Source organism: Pseudochaenichthys georgianus, chromosome 11 (genome assembly GCF_902827115.2).
Source record: "Pseudochaenichthys georgianus chromosome 11, fPseGeo1.2, whole genome shotgun sequence".
In the NCBI taxonomy this organism is placed as follows: Eukaryota; Metazoa; Chordata; class Actinopteri; order Perciformes; family Channichthyidae; genus Pseudochaenichthys; species Pseudochaenichthys georgianus.
Window position 1 is genome coordinate 29,336,202 of NC_047513.1, and position 16,927 is coordinate 29,353,128.

The following is a 16,927-nucleotide window of genomic DNA, read 5'->3' on the forward strand; positions in this document are numbered from 1 at the left end:
AAAAGGTTGCAGACCCCTGCCCTATACTAAAAGCTCACATTAGATTGACTTAAATCATACATGAACATAATTGTACATTTACTGATATTGAGGATTATAGTTATATGTTAAGGTAGTGTAGTGTTTGAGGGTTTAACCATATTCTACCAGGAAAATGAGTTGATCAGTTGAATAATGTCATGTCATGCTAACTAGCTAGCTAGCAGATAGCAAATGTTTTGCTATACGTGGCATCAAATGTGCATTTAGTACATGTCTGATGATGTCTGCATAATATTAACATGTTTGGGTTAGCGTTTAGTTTCCTCAACAGTATGTTTAACAATCAAATGTAACGTTAGCTAAAAACAGACCGTTAGCTTCATAATAAATGTCAAATATCATGGGCTATTCTCAAAAATACTGTATATGAACACAATGGCCGAAAAACTACTAATACAGTTCTAAACAAAAGGCTAAAGCTGGGATAAAGATTATTGCTTTAAAGTTTAGCCAAAACTCAATGCTACTGTCATTTGATGCTAAAGCTAGTGAGCAGTTTGCAACAGATGTTTTGCTATCAAGAAGCACAGAATGTACATTTTGTAATAATGTATTTTTCTACGTAGGCTATTGGTAGCATGTTTGGTAATACTAGGTCAGCAACTAGTTTCCTCAACTGGATGTTTTATAATCAATTTAGATATACTTTTCCTGTTATATCTGTTTTTGTTCAAATGTAGGCATAGCTACATCTTAGTAACCGGCTAATGTCATGTCATGCTAACGGTAAGCAAATGTTTTTGCAATAAATAAGCTAACAAAGCTCAACACCTACCATTGTGGATGTTTTTTTCCACAAAATGCAGCTAAACACAGACAGTTAGCTTAATAATTATTATCAAATTGTGGTTAGTTAGCTTACTTACCTTTTCACCACAAGTGATTAAGAAGATAGTATTCACAAGCCTGTACTATAAACTTAGTTATTTATACTTTTCCTGTTACATCTGTTTTCATGTGTTTTCTTGTTCTCTGCAGCTTGTCAGAAGAAATTGTGGTGAAGAATAAAAAATAAGTCAAAGTGCTACAAACTCTTGTAGCTGCTGTATAAACAAATTGAGGATAAAATAGATTCTCTAATGTGACAGATGGGAAGCTAACAACATCTGTTTATGTAAAGTGAAGGATTATAAGTAACACTTCACTGAACCTCCATCTCCTGGAAAGCCTCAAACAATGAGAACATGTTAGTCATCTAAAAGCAATTCTAATGGAAACACATTGATATAATGATGTATACAGCAATGAAAGGAAAATAATCATGATATAAAATGAAACCCCTATCGTATAAAAGAGTGATGTGAGCTCCTGCTGAGGTGTAAATATGATATCTTCTGGGCGAACGGCTCTTCCGGCACCAATGATGCACAGACTGGCACTATTCACATAACACACACTTTTATCCTTGGTTTCCTTAGTAACCGATGGCAACATCTGGCTGGGTGGAAAGATATAATTGAATCTTACATTTTATTTGCTCATTTTCTTTTTCCGCTCTCCAGTCCTTTTCCATGGTCGCTCTCAAACCAAAACAACATGTCCTCAGGTGCGTCTATCGGGACAAACCTAATATCCAATATTGCAACCATGTATGTATTATTAACTCTGCAGACCAGACATAAAGTGGAAACAAAATGTACACCCTGTAGACATTGTGTCAGAGTATTTTGTATGCAGGAACTTTAAAGTCTTCTTTTAAAGTGAAGCGTTCAGAGCCCCAATTATAGGAGAAGTCATTCGAGGATGAAGCAGCTGCATTAATATTAACTGAGAAAACTTAATTCAAGATCTAAACGCCCAGTAGTGTGTACGTGTGACCTGTGCAGCCTTAATGAATACAGCGAAACATAAACAGGCAAGGTAATTTGAGTCCCAAACGCATTGTGGCTGTCTGAGATGTTCCTTCTCCGAATGAGAAATGCTGCCCTCTTACTCCTAATGCAGGAGAGATTGGTCTCGACTGAAACACGTGTTCAGAATGAAGACACCGACTCCAGAGAAAAAACAACACAAATGTCAAACGAGTGGGTATGCAAACTAAAAAGCGTTAGCCATTGACTTGAATCGTTCTTAAGGAGACAGAGCATTATTACTGCAGCCTATGGGGAAATATAAAGCCAGCTTGCTAATGTTTACTTACATCTTTCGTGTCACTGTGTGTTTTACGGTTTGTTGCGGGTGACTGCTCCTGCGGATACACCAGCTGCTACGGAAGAATGTGCGATTTTGTGATTTGTCTGCACTTTGTGTATATGAGTAATAGATCAATTGTGCTCTAAGATTCATGCATTTATGGAGTATGTATATTAAAGGTCTCCTATCATACTGTTTTTCATCAATATATTATAGCTCTCAGATATATACAGAACCTGTCTCTGAAGTGTTTGGCTCCAAACACCAAACAGATCATTGCAGCATTACCCACAATCCCCTCTGTTTCCGCCCTGTTTCCAAAGTGCTGATTCTCTGTCTGTTACTTTAGATGAAAATAAGGAGCCCCTCCCCACGCCCCTCTGAGAGAGATTTGGTTACAAAGAACACAATAGCCGCGTTCACACTGCGGTACTTTTCCCACAAAAGGTTCATGCGAACTCTTTAGTTCTCATGAACTAAGTACAGATCGCGTTCACACCAGAAAAAGTCCCTGGGGGTGGATTATGAAGCCGCTGACATCACTTCTTCTTCTTCTGCTTTGGGTTTACTGGCAGGCTGCAAACCACTTCACGGAGTATACTGCCACCCGAAGTCCCCGGCCGGAAGTCCCCGGAGTTGGGGACTGGCTTCAATAGAAGCTGCTGGGAGTCCCAGCAGCTTCTACTGAAGCCTTCCGAGTAAATCGCCAGAACGCCGACACCTCCTCATCTCCACCGCTCCCATGTTTTATTTTGTGTTGCCATAAGTTAGTCTCTCTGCGTTTCTGCGCTGGGCTAATGCTAATGCTAATAATGCTAACGCGAGGATAATAAAATGGCGGCTTCACAAAACTTTTTGGGAGTTTTACGGGGCGTGGTTTGCAATCCGCCCAGCCAATCAGGAATATAGCTCTTTTCTCAAAAAAGAGCCGCTCGAAAGTCCCTGCTTTCTAGCAGGGACTTTCGAGGGGGTAAAAAGGTTCGCATGAACTACTTTTAGTACCGGCTCTTTTTGGTGTGAACGCGATCATGAACTAAGTTCGCATGAACCTTTGTGGGAAAAGTACCGCAGTGTGAACGCGGCTAATGGTGCTCTAGGAGGAGATTCAGGTGATAAGGTGGGGTGGGGTAACTTGGTTGCTGATTGGCTAATGGTTACTCAAGACAAAACATCGTTATGACATCATAAAGTGGCCAAAATCTGATCAGCTCATTTTCAGACAGGTTTTTATAGACAATGGATCAAAAAGAGAGAAAATCTTTGTTCCTGAAACTTTCAGAGTCTCTTTCCACAGAGGGGGGACACATGTTGATGTAGAAGAGACATGAAGAAGAGGGGACACATGTTGATGTAGAAGTGACATGAAGAAGAGGGGACACATGTTGATGTAGAAGAGACATGAAGAAGAGGGGACACATGTTGATGTAGAAGAGACATGAAGAAGAGGGGACACATGTTGATGTAGAAGAGAGATGAAGAAGAGGAGACACATGTTGATGTAGAAGAGACATGAAGAAGAGGGGGACACATGTTGATGTAGAAGTGACATGACGAAGAGGGGAACACATGTTGATGTAGAAGAGACATGAAGAAGAGGGGGAAACATGTTGATGGTAGAAGAGACATGAAGAAGAGGGGACACATGTTGATGTAGAAGAGACATGAGAAGAGGGGACACATGTTGATGTAGAAGAGACATGGAGAAGAGGGGACACATGTTGATGTAGAAAGAGACATGAAGAAGAGGGGACACATGTTGATGTGGAAGAGACATGAAGAAGAGGGGACACACATGTTGATGTAGAAGAGACATGAAGGAAGAGGAGACACATGTTGATGTAGAAGAGACATGAAGAAGAGGGGAAACATGTTGATGTAGAAGAGACATGAAGAAGAGGGGACACATGTTGATGTAGAAGAGACATGAAGAAGAGGGGACACATGTTGATGTAGAAGAGACATGGAGAAGGAGGGGACACATGTTGATGTAGAAGAGACATGAGGAAGAGGGGACACATGTTGATGTAGAAGAGACATGAAGAAGAGGGGACACATGGTGATGTAGAAGAGACATGAAGAAGAGGGGACACATGTTGGTGTAGAAGAGACTAGAGTGTTGTTGACAGAGGGCAAATGCTAACACTTTAGATGACTTATACAGAAAAACGATTTGCACTGGTTTTTAGAAAGGGTTATTCCAGTTCCTCCTTCTGTGATGATTTCTAATGTAAGGCCAGTCTGGGTTTTCAGCGGAGCCAGGAATCTGAAATGCATGAGCTAATGAATACCCTACACTATCATTCATTAACATGTTCCCACATGTCTGCTGCTGCAACACATTGTTAAGCTATGAGTAAAGGCCAGTGTGATCGAAGCGGTGAGGTTTCTGAACAACAAAGCAGCAGAGAGAAATGGATAAAGCTATATTTATTTTTGATATATTTTAGCCACATCTAAATCTACAATATATGAAATGTTAAAAATGTAAGAGTTACCAAATAATGGTCATTTTAAGTACATCGATTTTGGGTTTCTGCAAAACTGTGTTGATACTTTTTTCCTCAGTGAATAAAATATACTATTCTTTAAAGGGCCCATGTCATGCTTTCCGGTTATCACCCGTCCCCTTGTGTGTTATGTTGTTAGCGAGTAAAACTCTAACACAGACCTCACGATGCTGCCCCTGAACGCCTCGTTGAAGATTTTTCATTTTCCATTTTTTTTCTTCCGAGAACCAAGTGACGTGACCAAACCCAAATGGACCAATCCGTGGAGCTCCTCATACACCACACCTCTCTCCGCGGCGAAACGGCGACGTGCTGGGGGGGTGCTAGTGTAGCCTTGCAGATTAGAACATTGAACAATATAAATATATTCAATAGACCTCAACGATGGAATTATGCTCAGTAGAAATGGCCGTGACGCGGGACCTTCAACTGACAACTGTTAATAATGATGGAAGCCATAACATAATTATCTACATACTGTATGTGTGGCCTCTAATTAAAAACCTTGCATTATACTCGCTTTACCATTCAATCAGCAGCCAGCGTAGAACTGACTAATTGTAATTATATGTAATCAAACACTCTGCGTTAAATCACAAGAACTCGGGAAACCATTAAATGGATAAACATGATATTTCATAAAAAGCTAATAACGGGCCATTTTCAATTGAAACATATTATTTCTGTTCCGGCACCACTTTTTCTCTTTTTACAGCTTTTCCGATGACTTATTTCCGGACGACCAATCTGATCTGCTTTTGTATAATGGCCCCCTACCCTGCCTAGTAGTTAGAGTAAATCTGTAGCAATGGTTACACTAAAGACCCTGTGCACCAAAGCTCTGCAGGGGGTATAATGGTAAACGTATGAGAACAGAACATAATGTAACATTAGCAGCACTCATAGAGCCTCAACCCCCCCGACATCCAGAGGGGACAAAGAGACGGAAAACTCCCAGAGAGCATCAAAGTGCCACCACGAGCTGATCCTTTCCTGTCTGCAACATCACGTTAGTTTTAAAAGCCCCCTGCTGGGAGCCCAGGGAAAGGTCAGCCCTTTCTGCACGGACAAAAATTGAGACTTCCTGCTGCGAGACACTCTGACAGGTCCCGGTTTCATGTGTATTAGTTGACCTCCCCTCTTCCATCGTCTCCGGACTAAAACCACCAGACGCAGGGACAGTTTCATCCCACTGGCCATGTGACCGTTAAACACCTTTTGAAAGAACATCCATAACATTGATCTGTTTGCAACTTCAATATTCCAATTACTTGTATATAGACTATTCTGCATTATTTATATTGTATTTTATTTGTACTTACTTGCACTATTTTATCTGTTTTATTGTGTTGCATTGGAGGAGCCTGAATGTAAAATGTGCAACATGGAGGTTGACAATTGATTAATTAGATTAATTAACAGAATAATAATTGTTGCTGGGATGGACGTCCATTTGATTGCAGCCTTAACTGAAATTGAAGACTAAAATACATTTTCCTGAGTGGGATGATGCAATCTACTCAAAAACATTGACTTTAAATAAATGTATTATGTCAACACCTTTCACATAACTGTATTGGGTTAGTTGTAAGCAATAATATTAAGTTGAATCTAATAGTTTTGTATTTAAACTTAAAACTATTGCTTTCAACTAACCTAATACATTTATGTGAAATCTGTACATTTAATTAAAGTTTACTTGTTTGAAATGAAATTTGTTTTAGGTTGACTTACGAAATCTGGTCCAGACGAAAATAGCCTCTTCGCTAATAACTCTGGCATCTTTACAGAAATGTGATTAATGTGCACTGTCCCTGTTAAATAAATGAATACAAAAATAAAAAATAATAATGAAAAAAGTACATGAATCAGTTTTTTCAGCAGGAAGTCTCTCTTTTGTCCGTATAGTCACAGGTGTCACTACGTGTGATTCTACGGACAAAAGAGACACTTCCTGCTGTGAAACTTGGACAGCTACGGTGATACTTGCAGGTGCATTGCTACGGGAAGCTATTCCTGAAGCTTTCTGGCCAGGATTCCGTCATTATGCCGGCCACTTTCTCCCTGACTGAGAGAAGGTCAGCAGGTGTGCTATGGTGAGTGCAGAACAGGTACTTACAACAGGGGTAATTGAGCAGCACGATGTCGTCCAGCGCGATGTACCCCTGCCGCTCCTCGGAGACCGCCGCTTCAAAGATGACCTGTGGAAAGAACAAATGGGTAAATTAAATGAACACAGACCATTACATCTTGAGTGGCAAGTAGACAGACGGAGTAGGAAATTAGAGGGAAGGAGTACAAAGGCCTGTCAAACACAGACAGATGTCCCATTAATTCCACCAAGAATTAAGAAAGCTCCATTATCCGTTATCTTGGAGGTTTTGTGCTAAAGTTTTCTGTATTTTAATAACAGCTGTAATATAAGTTATTGGCAGGGGCAACCTTTTCTTATCTTTACAATTGCAATAGGGATATAGTTATAATATCAATATTTGGTTACTGTTGTTCATCAGTTTTCCATTAATGGGCCATCGAACCTCAACAATTTAGAGCCGACAAAGGGCTGCGGAGCTTCAACCCTCCTGTTGTGTTCGTTCCCCCCCCCCCTTACTTGTTCGCGGTCCTGTTTTAACTGCTATTACATGAACACAAAAACCATTAATCATCACCACATTTAATTTAACACCCTTTCAAACTGTAAGTATTGTATCAGACTACTGGTGTACATGAACAACTACACAATGAACATGTATTGCATGTGCCAGGTGTGATCCATGTGGGGGGATGGGCACATAGGAGCGGGAAATATATCAAATTGGTGTGTGTGTGTGTGTGCGTGTGTGCGTGCGTGCGTGTATTTGCAATCCAATTTTCTGGCAATAAAATAGCTTGCTTGTCTAAATGCAAATCCCAGTGCCAAACTAAATCTTATCCTGATGTTTCCTCCACGCCTTTATCTAAATGGGTATTTTATTTATTTATATTGGGGGGGTTCTTATCCGGATCAATGTCTGAGGAAAGCCAATTGAAGCTCATTTGTATATTTGACCTAAGTAAATAACATTAATTTGATTTAACCATCTGTTTCCTAATGGCAAACCACGAACAGCTAAATAAATGCTCGATCAAAAACAATGACCCACCCATTACTCAACATAACACAATAAAGACCTGAACGTCATTAACTTCACAACACATACTACACGGGGGAATCTTATTTATAAAAACCCCAACTCGTGTCAGGTGGCAACATGTGAATCTCAGGTCAACCCTAACCCAGTTGATTCACTCGATGTCTATTCCCTTCTATTCCCCTGTACAATGCTCTGTCTGGTACTTAACTCTCAGTTAGTTATTATTCATTGTTGCTGTGTTGCGTTTAGGGATTTTGAAACATCTCACAGGAGCTCATTCTTAGCCTGCTTGTTGGACTGGACTGGGACTTTGTTGTCTACTTTGCAAGTCACTGGAAAAGCTGATTTACCAGCAGATATGACCATCAAAGACCATTCTTATTCATCCCAAAGTGTAGGACAGTTAGGAACAGTTTGCACCTCATGGGTACATTGTTAAATTACAAAAGCTTCCAGATTGTTCACATCCATACAGAACCCTTTGACGCTAATTCAGGAATTGCAGAAGCCGAGGCCACAGATTATTAGCTAACTCGATGTAATGCGTGTAGAAATACAGTCAAGGGAGTTATAAAATAATTAAGACCACTAAAAGGACTGCGCTGAATCTTCACAATCGAACAAATACAACTTATCACTACCATCATTATACACTCAGACATAAAGATTGGAGAAGCAGTAGGATACCAGGTGCATAAGCTGCTTCGAAGGACTCAAAGACAATAGGCAGTACATTGTGGCAAACTTTAAAGGTAGGGTGGGTAAAAGTGGAGAAACCAGCTCGAGTGCGCTAGAATTTGAAAGTACGCAGCCGAAACAATCTGCCCCTTCCTTCAGACTTCCTCACAGAGCCCGCCTCCAACACACACGAACGTGCACATGACCAATGAGGGCACAAGATAAGTTTTGTGCCCAGATGGCTGACAGGCAGGTAGGCCATCCAGTTACTTTAGCCGGGCCGGCTCAGATGATTGGTCGAGCTTTTACAGCACTACGGCTTCCACAGATGACATTTTTTTATGTATTTATTGTCAAAGCATTTAATATATTCATTGCTATCGGGATGTTAAGAGCATTCCATGGAATATAACAAAAAGTGTTCTGAAGTGAATTACCTACCCCACCTTTAATTACTCAGTTTCAGCATATAGAAACATAAACAAAGGAAACTCACACGAGATGAAAAACAGTCAGAAACTAGAAGTGCACCCACAGACCTCTGGGGGTCCAGGGTTTCTCAGCAGTGATTACAGTCAGCAGAGCCCAAATCATCCCCTCTACAACGCTGTGTGTGTGTGTGTGTGTGTGTGTGTGCGTGCGTGCGTGCGTGCGTGCGGGTGTGTGTGTGTTTCAGCCACTAGTTATCTATGTCAAACCCAGTGGAAGTCAGTCTAGTATTTGGATGTGTTGTCTGTATTTGATGTGCAGCCTGTTTCTCGATGTGGTTGTATAGTTTCTATTTGCAATTTATACATTACGACAAACTCTGAACTCTAAGGCGTGAGTGTGTTAACAGCTGGTAAGTTGTGATTTCAGGGTGTGTGTGCGTGCGTGCGTGTGTGTCTGTGTGCGGTCATGCATGTCAAAGCACAGTGGAAGTCAGTGTGTGACTGCGCACTCAGACGGGCAATAGATTGCAAAGTTGACAATACATCAGGCTTTAAGTGCCCGAGGCCAATCAATACCACAAAAGGCCTTGGCAGATGGATACCGACTAAAGGCTTTCTTTCCACTAATTTATTTTTATTTTTCATTCCTATGCTGGGCCATTAGAGACGTCAGACCGATTAACTCTTCAATTCATCACGCGTCAATGCCGCCCACCACCATCGATTCACTCGTTAAGCCTCTGCATCTGGGCTCGCTCTCAGTGTGTTTCAGCGCCACGCTGCCAGACGCTCGGGAACTTGGCGCCCAATATCGGTGCAAAAACGTAAACCACATATATTATGCAAATGAGTACAATGCTGTAGCTCCGCACATGCAGAGCGCTGGAAATGAGACGGTTTGCTGAGTGTTTGAAGCTACAGTACAAAGGCAATGCAGAAAACACAATGGGATGACAAAAAACATTTCACCAATTTAACAATAAATATAAAATATACTTATATTCCGTTCCTGTATTGTGTCTCTATTTTTCAAGTGCATTCGTGTATTTGTGTATTTTCTGCCTTCTTTATTTGCAACCTTTGTCTGTATTTTGTTGCTTTTCCTATATTTAGAGTGCCTTTTTATAACTGACTATGTTTTCGATATGCACTTGTGTTGTCTTCACTTGGAGAACATGTGTATGTGCTTGAGTTGTCTGGGTTTGAAGCATTGGATTTTGTCTCTATTTTCCAAGTGCATTTATGAGTCACCAATGTTTTTATGGTTTCTGTAATTGTTACAGGCGAGGACTGGTTTTGTCCGGATAGTGTGGAATGATGAACTTTGCTAGAAGAAGCAGTTGTTACAGATGTGGCAGGAAGAAACCCATGAGGGCACAGATGATGAAAGCTGGAGGAACAGATAGTTGGAACACTGCAGTGTAAATGATTGGAAGTGCAAAACATGTGGCAATGTCAATCGGGCTAGAAGGTCACGGAAGTGAAAGAGAGCGACAGTAACCTCTGTGGGTAAGACGGGGCAGGCAAGGGGCGCTTCGTCCCATTCTTCTTGAAGTTTTGGCCGTACAAGCATTCCCCGTTTCGTCCACTAAGCAGCAGTAGTTGCTTCTCCTGGGGTTAGGCTGTAATGATTGCAGGTTTTGTGCAAATGTCGGAAGTCACCTCATGTACTTTTTGTCATAGTTCCTTCTTTGCCTAGTATCACTTTTGATTGGCTTATAATGCAGTTTTTATGAGACGTGTTACTCGGATTTATGAATTGGAAGAAAATGTTGTGTCTAATGTTGTCGTTTTGTTTCAGGATCTGAGGTGCTACCTCATTCTTAAGGGGCGAGGTGTGACGGCCCCTAGGCCTTAGACTCAGGTCCTGGTTAGCCACTCCCCAAATCAGGAGAGATTGCTGACACCTGATTTGGGCTGACTGCTCAGCTACAAGTATGGGTGCCTGAGCAGTCAGTCTCTCTCTCCTCTTGGGTTGCTTGGCTCTACTGGACCTTGGGTTGTTTGTTCTGTCTTTATATACTGATGCACACCCACACACTACACACACTACTGATTAACTGACTTCATAGTTAATTTAGTTTCTTTAAATAAATGCACTTCAATTGGATGAATCATGTGTGGTCTCCTTCCTTTGTCCGTCCTTGAGCCAGGGCGTGACACTATATTTGCTTATGCTGTGTTCATTTGACGCTTGTTTCTCCATGTGGTTGTGTTTTCTTTATTTGATCATCTGGCAGTATTTTCTGCATTGGGCTGCGTTTTCTGTGTTTGCTCAGCTGCCCATTTCTGCACACATGCTTTATATGCATTTCTCAATTTCCCCATTATGTATTTCTGCCCCTTTTTTCCGTGCATGAAATTGAATTGGTAAAGTCGTTTCCTTCAGTTTTAGGCTTTGTCTGTGTGTGTTTTCTCAGTTGCAATGTGTTAAGCTGTCAGGTCCGCTGTAGGCAGGAAAGATATAAATAGATGTATGTGGAGGAAAAGTGCAGGTGAAGATAGAAGGAAACACCTTGCACAGAAGGAGGAGATAGAGAGTGGAAAGGGAAGGCTTAAGCCATACTGTTTGTCATGACTGGGCCTGATAGCATCTTTAATATTTGATAGCAATGTTTCACCTTTTTCCAATCCTCACGCAAGACGGCATGGAGGAAAATGTATTTCTCCAAACAAAATGGCTTTTATCCAATTGAATAAATCCCGTCCGAGGTGATGTCATTCTCCAGCCACCTCTTGTTGTTAAATGAACGACATGTAACACAGCAAAAGCACAATGTGTGAAGTGTGATTCAAGGTTTGGTTTACTGCAAACAGCAGGGTGCCATCTACCGAGGTGGATCGTTGTGTTGTTGTCGCACATGAAATGAAAGCAAACTAATCCAGATCAGAAGACGGGAGGCCACACGAGAACAGCAAGTGGAGAGAGTTAAAAAGCACCTGGACAGTATTTGATGCAAAAAAGCATGCAGGCATTTTAATATTCCCCTCATGCAGAGTGGAGTTCGGCTCGTAAACCTCAATGCCGGAGAGTTGATAGTGTAGCTCAACAAAATCCATACAGAAACCACGGAGGCCTCGCAGTGAAAACAGAAAGTCACCGGTGGCAGTAAAAAGGATGAATTAAAAACAAGATTTGCACATTAATTAATATTTCTCCAGCTTTTACTTTTATTACAGCGCTGCAGAAATTATTTATGTGTGTGCATTATTGATGACGCTGCTCTCAATATGTGCCATCAATCTTCACGAGGACTTTGATCATTTAACGACTTACAAGCAATCATCTGAAGAATGTGCTGAGCAGGAATTGAAACAAGGTGTTCATTGAGTTCTCCGGCGAGAATGAGGCTATTGATCCGTATTGGCAGTGTGGCGGGAAAACATTGAAATATATGAAGCGTGAAGACAAAAAGTCAGGGGTAGAGTTTTAGAGTGTGTGTGTGTGTGTGTGTGTGTGTGTGTGTGTGTGTGTGTGTGTGTGTGTGTGTGTGTGTGTGTGGTGTGTGTGTGTGTGTGTGTGTGTGTGTGTGTGTGTGTGTGTGTGGTGTGTGTGTGTGTGTGTGTGTGTGTGTGTGTGTGTGTGTGTGTGTGTGTGTGTGTGTGTGTGTGTGTGTGTGTGTGTGTGTGCGTCGAGAACACAGGCCTTTGTTATTTAAAGACAACTTTTTTTTAGAGAGCATGAAGCAGAATTCTCACTTCAGCATCAAAGAAAGAACACATCAGCCTAAGAAAAAAATATTTCGAGTTTGCTTTGCAGAAAACTAAATAGGTAGATGCAGCTTTACCGATTGTAATGGTGATTATAAGTGAACGAAGTAACCAGAACATAGTGACATCACTATGTAACCCTCACGGACTTACTGGGTGGCGCTCCAACAAATTGTATGTGATAGGCTAAGGGGCGGGACATCTCTTAACGGGTTGACCAATCACACCAGAGCCGGCCAGCTAACCAATCAGAGCAGACTGGGCTCTGGTTTCAGACAGAGGGTGAAAAAAGGTGCTGCAGCACAGGCAGTATGGGAAAAATAAAGAGCTTTTTGAACATTAAAGCATGAAGACATGTAGAGACACTACATACTGATATACACCTGAACATCAGCAGGAGAGGACTCTTTAAAGTAGAGACACTACATACTGATATACACCTGAACATCAGCAGGAGAGGACTCTTTAAAGTAGAGACACTACATACTGATATACACCTGAACATCAGCAGGAGAGGACTCTTTAAAGTAGAGACACTACATACTGATATACACCTGAACATCAGCAGGAGAGGACTCTTTAAAGTAGAGACACTACATACTGATATACACCTGAACATCAGCAGGAGAGGACTCTTTAAAGTAGAGACACTACATACTGATATACACCTGAACATCAGCAGGAGAGGACTCTTTAAAGTAGAGACACTACATACTGATATACACCTGAACATCAGCAGGAGAGGACTCTTTAAAGTAGAGACACTACATACTGATATACACCTGAACATCAGCAGGAGAGGACTCTTTAAAGTAGAGACACTACATACTGATATACACCTGAACATCAGCAGGAGAGGACTCTTTAAAGTAGAGACACTACATACTGATATACACCTGAACATCAGCATGAGAGGACTCTTTAAAGTAGAGGCACTACATACTGATATACACCTGAACATCAGCAGGAGAGGACTCTTTAAAGTAGAGACATACATACTGATATACACCTGAACATCAGCAGGAGAGGACTCTTTAAAGTAGAGACACTACATACTGATATACACCTGAACATCAGCAGGAGAGGACTCTTTAAAGTAGAGACACTACATACTGATATACACCTGAACATCAGCAGGAGAGGACTCTTTAAAGTAGAGGCACTACATACTGATATACACCTGAACATCAGCAGGAGAGGACTCTTTAAAGTAGAGACATACATACTGATATACACCTGAACATCAGCAGGAGAGGACTCTTTAAAGTAGAAACGCTACATACTGATATACACCTGAACATCAGCAGGAGAGCACTCTTTAAAGTAGAGACACTACAGCTGAAAATGAGCAGAATATGTGCTCTTTAACACCGGTTAAACTATTGGCTGTGAATCTGATTTGATCAGCATGTGACATCTGAGTTCTTGACCTAGGTCTCACACGTCTACACTTTGTTGAACACACTTATCTTTTGGAGATGGGACTTTGGCTTGTCATTGAGGGACAGCGGAGAACATTGATCCGACAGCTTCACTCTCCCCCTGTCAGACAGAGTGTGGGAGGTACAGTAGGTGCTAAGGAGAAGCTATTTTGGAAACATTGGCTTCTCACGTTTTCTGGGTGTATTAGTTTCCTCCCTCACTGCTTGGTCCTCCTTATCTATCCTAATTCCCAGTGCATTTCACTATTAAGCCCGCTTCCCTCTTATCTTTCCTCCATCTCTCCTATATACTTTTCTTTTGTGTTGTAGCTTCTTTCACCCAGGGAGTGAAGCAGTATGGCAGAAATAAGGTTGGATAAATTATTACTTTTAGTCTTCAGGGTTTTTTTGAATGTTCTTGGTTGCTAGCTTGAAATAAGGTAACACAAACTGAAGAGACTTTTATTCTACGACATAAAAGACGTCAGTAAATAATGTTAGCCGCCTTTAGCTTAGCTTTCTACTTCAGAAGTCATATCGTGTTGTTATTATGTGGAGATTATCCTGCTGAATAAAACGTGTACGTGTCATAAGCGTGTGTTTTCTGCAGAGAGTACTTTCAGCAATAATCCAAAATCACACGGAGAAATCCCACTGGCTTTCTGTGTAGGAACGAGGCAGATGCTAACTTCCGTGTCTGCCTACAAAGATAAATCATCACTGAACCACTCATTCGTCTTTAAGAATCAAAGGGTCCATTAGGTGTGAGGAGGAACAAGATGGAGATGGTTTGTGTCACGATGGAGGAAAGTGGCCTGATAGTATTTTTACAAACGTATGATTTCACTGTGAAGTCCTGATCACTCCCTAATGTTCGTACTTTTTACTGTTTTTATTTGATCTTTGTGTAAAAAAAGAAAAAGGCATTTCGGACAGACAAACTTAAGAAGTACAATTACTATGTCTTGACAAAACACTGTAATTGTTTGCTGCCAAATGTCAATAAACTTGAGATGGTGCCTCTTTAAAAAGTACCCTCTTCTTCCTCTCGGGAACACGGCCCTCTCCTCCTCATCCTCTCCCTCCACCGGGACTCGCAGCTCGGCCCCACAGGGCTCCGCTTATCTGTCGGTAAAGATCTCCGTCCAGCTCTCGCAGCCAACAGATGACGCCTGCAGGCCGCAGAGGAGCTGAGAGGACTTCCACTTCAGAGGGCTTGGGGGGGATGTGTGTGTGTGTGTGTGTGTGTGTGTGTGTGTGTGTGTGTGTGTGTGTGTGTGTGTGTGTGTGTGTGTGTGTGTGTGTGGTGTGTGTGTGTGTGTGTGTGTGTGTGTGTGTGTGTGTGTGTGTGTGTGTGTGTGTGTGTGTGCGTGCGTGCGTGCGTGCGTGCGTGCGTGCGTGCGTGCGTGCGTGCGTGCGTGCGTGCGTGCGTGCGTGCGTGTGCGTGTGTGTGTGTGTGAACAAACACTGGTGGAAGTGGTGGTTTAGATTAAATGAAAAAAAACCATCCCTGTGATCAGCGAGCATCAACACCCTGAGGAAACACAGACTGCTACAGAGATATGTTGGACTGGGATCAGCTTTTGCATTTTGCCGTCACTGATATGAGATTTAATAATCCAGTGCCAATATTTCTGGGTAAGGCACGGGTCAGTCAGCTTCTTAACACGTCTTCTTTGAGACTATTGGAACAGAAACACATCCGAAAATACACATTACATTACATTTAGCTGACGCTTTTATCCAAAGCCACCAGGAAGACACAACCTTGAAGAAAACAGAATCATAAGTACATCAGGTTTCATAGAGCCAAGCATTTCAAGTGCTACTCAACTGGCTTTAGAGAAGCCAGTCCTTTGTTAGTATATAAGTGCTCTGTTAGCAGTTCTTTGTTAGTCATTCTATCGCTCGAGGTGGAGTCGAAAGAAATGAGTTTTCAGTCTGCGCCGGAAGGTGTGTAAGCTATCTGCCGTCCTGATGTCAACGGGAGCTCATTCCTCCATTTAGGAGCCAGGATAGCAAACCGGCGTGTGCACATGAGGGTTTTATTTAACTAACTAACTAAATCGATTTGCGTCTCTTAATTTTACCACATGTAGCATTACATAACGCCTCATTTGCATGTTTAAACATTACATAACATTTTAAAGAGGACTTGTTTATCTTGTTGTGGTTTTCCCTTTCCTTTCGTGTGTTCTATAGCTGTGTGTGCTTGTAGATAGTCTGCAAAGGCTAACATCCCTGTGTTTCTCTCCCGAACACGACGTGTGGACTTAGCGTTTCAAAGAGCACACGACACGAGAAGTTCAGCGAAGCTCACCACCAGCAACTCTCGCTTTTCCACCCATCAGCTCAGCTCCACCTGCTTCATTATGTGCTGCCTGTCAGACAGCTTTATAGGACAAATAAAGCAATCTGTTTAGTGTCTACACGCCCGACGGGGGGACTTGAGAGAACAGCGGCTCCCCATCACTCAGCCAGCTTGGACACACATCACCAGTGGATTACATTGCTTATGCACGCCCGTCCAAATGGTAAACACTGCAGCGCTAAAGCAAACTCCCCGCATGAGCCGAGTTGTCTGATGCTACACCTCGGCTTCCCTTAGAGACCACCTCCTCCTCCACCTCCACCTCCACCTCCCCTGCAAGACAGACAAACTTCTCTCATCCTCACCGAGGGGAAGAAAATCATTACTTTAAATCAGTTTGGCTGTTTGTGCGAGTGGCTTACGGCGGCAGAGGATGGAGAAGCCGTCCTCATTGATCTGTGCAGCGCTCTAATCTCATTAACTGGCTCTTGATTTATTGAAGGGGCCCACGGTGCACCAAGGTTATGGAAGCAGAAGCCCAACCGGCTCCTCCGCAATG

At 42.1% G+C, this 16,927-nt stretch overlaps 1 protein-coding gene across 1 annotated transcript in view; it reads right to left on the minus strand.

The window, feature by feature from the left end:
• ptprua (protein tyrosine phosphatase receptor type Ua) overlaps positions 1 to 16,927 on the minus strand; it is a 288,163-nt gene that overhangs the window by 126,894 nt on the left and 144,342 nt on the right. Inside the window, exon 4 of the mRNA XM_034094829.1 lies at positions 6,802 to 6,883. Within this exon, the coding sequence (XP_033950720.1) occupies positions 6,802 to 6,883 (82 nt within the window). The remainder of the gene's footprint in view (positions 1 to 6,801; positions 6,884 to 16,927) is intronic.